The 4,965-nt window shown below is 47.6% G+C and overlaps 1 protein-coding gene across 1 annotated transcript; it reads right to left on the reverse strand.

Moving 5' to 3' along the window:
- LOC109835281 (scarecrow-like protein 4) lies at positions 2,025-4,250 on the reverse strand. Its single transcript, XM_020403263.1, is given in 5 exon segments — positions 2,025-3,292; positions 3,294-3,425; positions 3,427-3,463; positions 3,465-3,544; positions 3,970-4,250. Coding segments are annotated over 5 exon segments (1,350 nt in total). The 5' UTR covers positions 4,153-4,250; the 3' UTR covers positions 2,025-2,374.

The raw sequence follows: 4,965 nt of genomic DNA on the forward strand, positions 1-4,965 counted from the left end.
GTCTTCACTTATATATTTTAATCTCTTGGGTTTATTGTTTTAGGGCTCAGAGAACAAAATCTTTATTTTAGGGCAAAGCACCCGTTGATAAAATCCTAGGGGTGGAGCACGTTTTCTTGGATTTTGGGGGCTGGAAGCATTTTTCCCTATACACTAACTCTAGATTATACTCCTTGGGTTTGAAGGCAAATACAAAAACAAAATTGGGTTCAAATGTATCAAATAAAGTAGTCAGTGTTTAAAGATAATACAAGGTACACTATTGGGTCTAAACCCCATATAATATTTCCCTCCACCTTTTGCCGCATAGTCCGCATCATGGGAGAGCGTGCCCCAGTACAGACATCCGACGGTGGGGAAGATCCCACCGCGATCAAGACGCGTGAGCCACGACCGCCGCAGGACGCGCACCGTGAACCCGCGCTTGGAGGGACGTGGGGGGAGTAGGAGAGCGGTAGGGCCGTGGGCAACAGGGAGGAGCTCCGGCAGTGGCGCGTATCGGCATTGGCGGTTTCGCAGCAGGGCGGCGAGCTCCCAGCGATAGCGTTGGACTTGTCGTGAAGCGGGGAATGCGGTGGCGATGACTGAACACACACACGCTTTTCCTTTGCTATTTGCTATTTATAGAGTAAGGTAAGGCGCATCCGCCGTGATATATATCGTGGAGGATGCAGATATGGAGGCGATATATACAACTACTATTTGGAGATAAAAAGGAATTCTAGAGACAGTTAATTGAAGATTTAAGATGTGATGGTATCTGCTGGGCCGAGGACTCCCGACTTGGTCAGGCTCTAGGATCGGTAACGTGGGAGTATCGTCGCGGATTGCTGACAGGGCTTCACCTTGGCAACGTTGTGCGTGAAATTTTTTGTGCCCTTGATAAAAAGTTAGCTAGCATGCCACCATGAACTGCCGATTATTCCTATTTTACACTGGAGAAAACAAATTGTAATCATTCATTACATAGCCAGCCGGTAGAGTTAAACAGGATTCGAAGCACCCAAGAAACAGGGTCTAAAGCAGAGGATCCAAACAACAAAACCGTCCGTTTATAACTCTTTTTAAGTTCCAAGTATGTATGCACATGTTTTTAGCCAGTTGGAAATTGATCTGGAGATCAACTACCCTTCTACTTCTTGTTGCTGCAAATCCACATCTATGTACTGAAAAATAACGCTTCACGGCTTTATTAGTTAACCTTTCCTTAGAATTCTCTACGGCCATAGATTTGGTCAGAATACTTCCTCTTCGGTTGGAGGGAAAGCTCTGATACAGCTCTTGGCGCCCCTTTCCCAAGGAAAAACTTTTTGAAAGTGCGAGCAGCAGCAAACCTGAGCTCTCTACCGCTGGAGCTCTGGAAATAGTACTCCAGAGGGTAAAACCCTGAACGTAACTGGCTAAAATTACAGGGGCCTAAAAGCCTAGAATCTTTTCGATCTACTACTATAGGTAAAACTGGAAATGGTAATTAGTAGCTTTGGGTAAGAGTAAGAAATTATCAGACTCGGTCAACTGGCTCCCCGGCCGGTTTGATACAGATCGCCTTTTTACCCTCCAGTAATAAGTTAGTTTCCTTGGGTGGAAACAGCTGAAGTAATTAAGTTTGGAAGAGTATTCAATGTTATTTCAGCAGTTGTCCCTCCTTAATTAATAACAAGTGGCAGGCTTAATCTAATCTGCAGAAAAAGAACCCGTACTGAATCTCAAAATAGATGAGAGCGGTCATTAAAGCATATTGCAGTACAAATTGGCAATGAATAAGCTCATCAACTTGAATCCACCAAAAGCTACTAATGGATTAGTGTTTGAATTAAAGTAGGATAGTGAAAGTGTAATTTTACAATTATGAACGTTAATATGCTTGCTCGCATCGCAGCTTGAATTCAAACTCTACTCAAATCTCAGGCACCGCTACAATCAAATTAGGTTCATGTAACTTCAGTTAATCAGGACTTTATTATGAAAATAAGTAGTTATTAATTTCTACCTCGAGTCTAAGATCCACGCATGAACACACAACGTCCTCAAATTTCAATTGTAAACAACGATCAACACTTAGGAAATGTCATCATAAGATTAATTATATACACAAAACAAGATGCAACTTTTTCTTCTTCTTTCTATCCTACATCTAAAAAAAACACCACCCAATTCGCTTCCAAGCAAATACCACATAACATAACGCCCCCAGCCTCAGAGACCCCTATTTGCTTCCGCATATGTAATATGTAGTAATAATAATAATAACAAAAGATCAAAAATCAATATAATACTACCAAAACTAATTAAGTGGGAGATTTTAGAAACAAAAAAATAAAAATTCCCCTCTCGATCTAGACCCCTAATAAAACCAAAGCCCCTAACACCACCGCTAACGCCACGAGGAAACCGTGAGTAACGGCCGTTCCTCCCAAGATAGGGAAAGGAACCCCGTTACAGAATCCAATAAGGAGTACTTGGGGCTATAATGGTAGTTCCAAAGGAGAAGGTTCGCCTGACTAACGGCGTAATGACTTAACGGCAAGCTCTCAAAGCCGCACCCCTCCATTAGCGCCGTCCAATTTTCTCTCTCCTCCATCCTCTGCCTCCCTTCCTCGGCCGCCAGCCGCTTTAAGAATCCGATGCCCGAGGAGCATCGCTCGACCGAACGCGGGTCCGACGACTCGCGCTCCATAGCCGGTTCCAGCGACTCGAATACGGCCGAGTAGTACTCGAGCGCGGTTGAGAACCGGTTCACGAACGCCGACCGCGGTTCAGGGGCTCCGGCCTCGTACTCGCCCAGGGTCACGACGCTAGGGTTTAGGGATTTGGCGATGCGGAGAACTCTGTCGATCAACTCCGGCGACTCGTCGAGGTAGTTGTAGAGCTGGAGCATGAAGTTGACGGCCACGGCTTCGTCTTGCTCGATTCTGAACGTTGACTCTGTTAGCTTGTGTACCGGAGTTAGGATCGGTTCGAACTCGAAGTCGAGGTCGAGGAGGACGGCGAAGTCTTTGAGCCTGATTGCTGTCGCTGCCAGCGAGCTCGCCGGAGATCCGCCGAGGGCGGGAGCTGGGATGCCGGAGATTCGAATCTTTGAAGGTTTTCCGGCGGATCGGGTCGCCAGAGCTTGTAGCAGCGCCGCCCACTGGACTCCTTGAACGATCCCGAAATCGATGATGTGGACTCGATCCGAAGCTTCGGTGGCTTCGAGAATCGCTTGGTTCGCGGTGAGGTGAGCGAATTTGGAGTAAGGGCAGGCATCGTTGAGCGCTTTGTAGCAGAGAGTGAAGTCCTCCGGCGAGAAATCGAACGACCAAGAAGTCGAAACAGTGGATTCCTTCGTCTTCCCTCCTTGGGAGCGTCAAGCGGCTGGCCAGAGCTTCACTGGAAGTTAGAACGCCCACTCTCTCTATCGGGTCCCCGACCTCGGAGGCGAGTTCTCCGGATCCGGATCAGCGATTTCGCTGCCAGTCCGGATCGAATCCACGATGCGAGCACAGTCGAGAAGCGACCTTAGAGAAGCGTGGCGAAGGCGAATCGTTGGATTCTTGACCGCGACCTATGAAGGAGGCGGCGACGGGATCCTTCTTCAGCTGAAGAGCAGGCGGAGGCGGCGCGAGGATCGAAACGCGAGGGCTCACTGGCGGTGAGGTTAACGGAATCGGAGAACACGACGCGGGTTGAAATCTGAGGGATCAGTTGCAAACAGCGGAGGAGCATGCCACGTGTCAGTCATGAGATCGGAGCTCCCCGTCGGAGACTCCCGATCAAGCTCTCCATCCACTCATCGGACTCAAACTCCGCCACCGCCGCCGCTAACGCGCGCGTCGAATCCGAGGAGGCGAAGTCGGATAGCGGAACGGGAGCCCGCCGACGGCGTCAAGGGTGGGGTCGCGGTGGAAGGGGTCGGAGAAGGTGGGGTCGGGGAGGACGAAGGAGGGGAAGTGGGGGTCCATGTGGGGCCGCCGGCCCAGGCGGGGTTGCAAGTGGGGTGCGAAGCGGCGGCGGCGGCTGCGGCGGGCGTGATTTTGGTGGGGTGAAGCTGGGCGGTTGGCTTTGTTGCCTGCTGCCTGGTTGCTGCTGCTGTTGCTGTTGATGTTGCTTTTGTTGGATGACTTGTTGAGCGATGGCCATGAGGTTTCCGCTGTCTGCGCACATGTACGCCATTTTTATTCTCTCTCTACTTGAGCGAAGAACAGGTGGGCATCGAAGGAGAGAGAGGGGAGAAGAGAGAGAGAGGGGGGGTGTTTTGGGATTTCGGTGGGTTTAAAAGGAAGAGGGAGGGGGAAGGCTTTGATTTTGTTGTTAGAGGGGTAGAACAGTAAATAGCCGGGGTTAGTGAGTGAGTGACTGGGAGTGTATGGGACTGTGTCAGATAGTGATTGAAAGGGGGAGAGGGGGGGAGAGAGAGAGGGACAGCGACCTTTCTCTGGAGGAGTAAGAAATCGATCTTTTGCAGATTGGTCCTCTACAAGTTGTATTTTGACAACTTAAAATCCTAAACTACTAGTTGCTGATTAAATAGCCATCAAAAGAAAACACTGATTAAATTACATGTATATATATAAATAAAAAGTAAAAGAAAAGCAAAAAGCGATTGATTTCTATACAAGTATATCAGGCAATAAATTATATATACATATAAAAAACTGGAACATGTTTACCATAGTGATTTTGCAACGAAAAGGTTTCCTAGATCCTAAGCAAAGACCATAAAGATGAATCTATATTTACAAGTATTCCAAAACACAGCGATGTGTACATGATACAGAATGCGGGAGAGTCGTGTAGTCAACTTGTCAAGAGAAATAAATAGTTTCTTCGGTTTTTCCAAAATATGAGGGCATCTCCTTGACTTTTCCAAAAGTCTTTGTGTTACACCCTAGAGGGGGTTGATTAGGGTCTTATGCTAATCTAATCCGATTTTATACCAATTAAAACTAATTAATAAATTATTCTTGCAAGATAGATATACAATAT

The sequence above is a fragment of the Asparagus officinalis genome, chromosome 3 (assembly GCF_001876935.1).
Source record: "Asparagus officinalis chromosome 3, Aspof.V1, whole genome shotgun sequence".
Taxonomy (NCBI): domain Eukaryota; kingdom Viridiplantae; phylum Streptophyta; class Magnoliopsida; order Asparagales; family Asparagaceae; genus Asparagus; species Asparagus officinalis.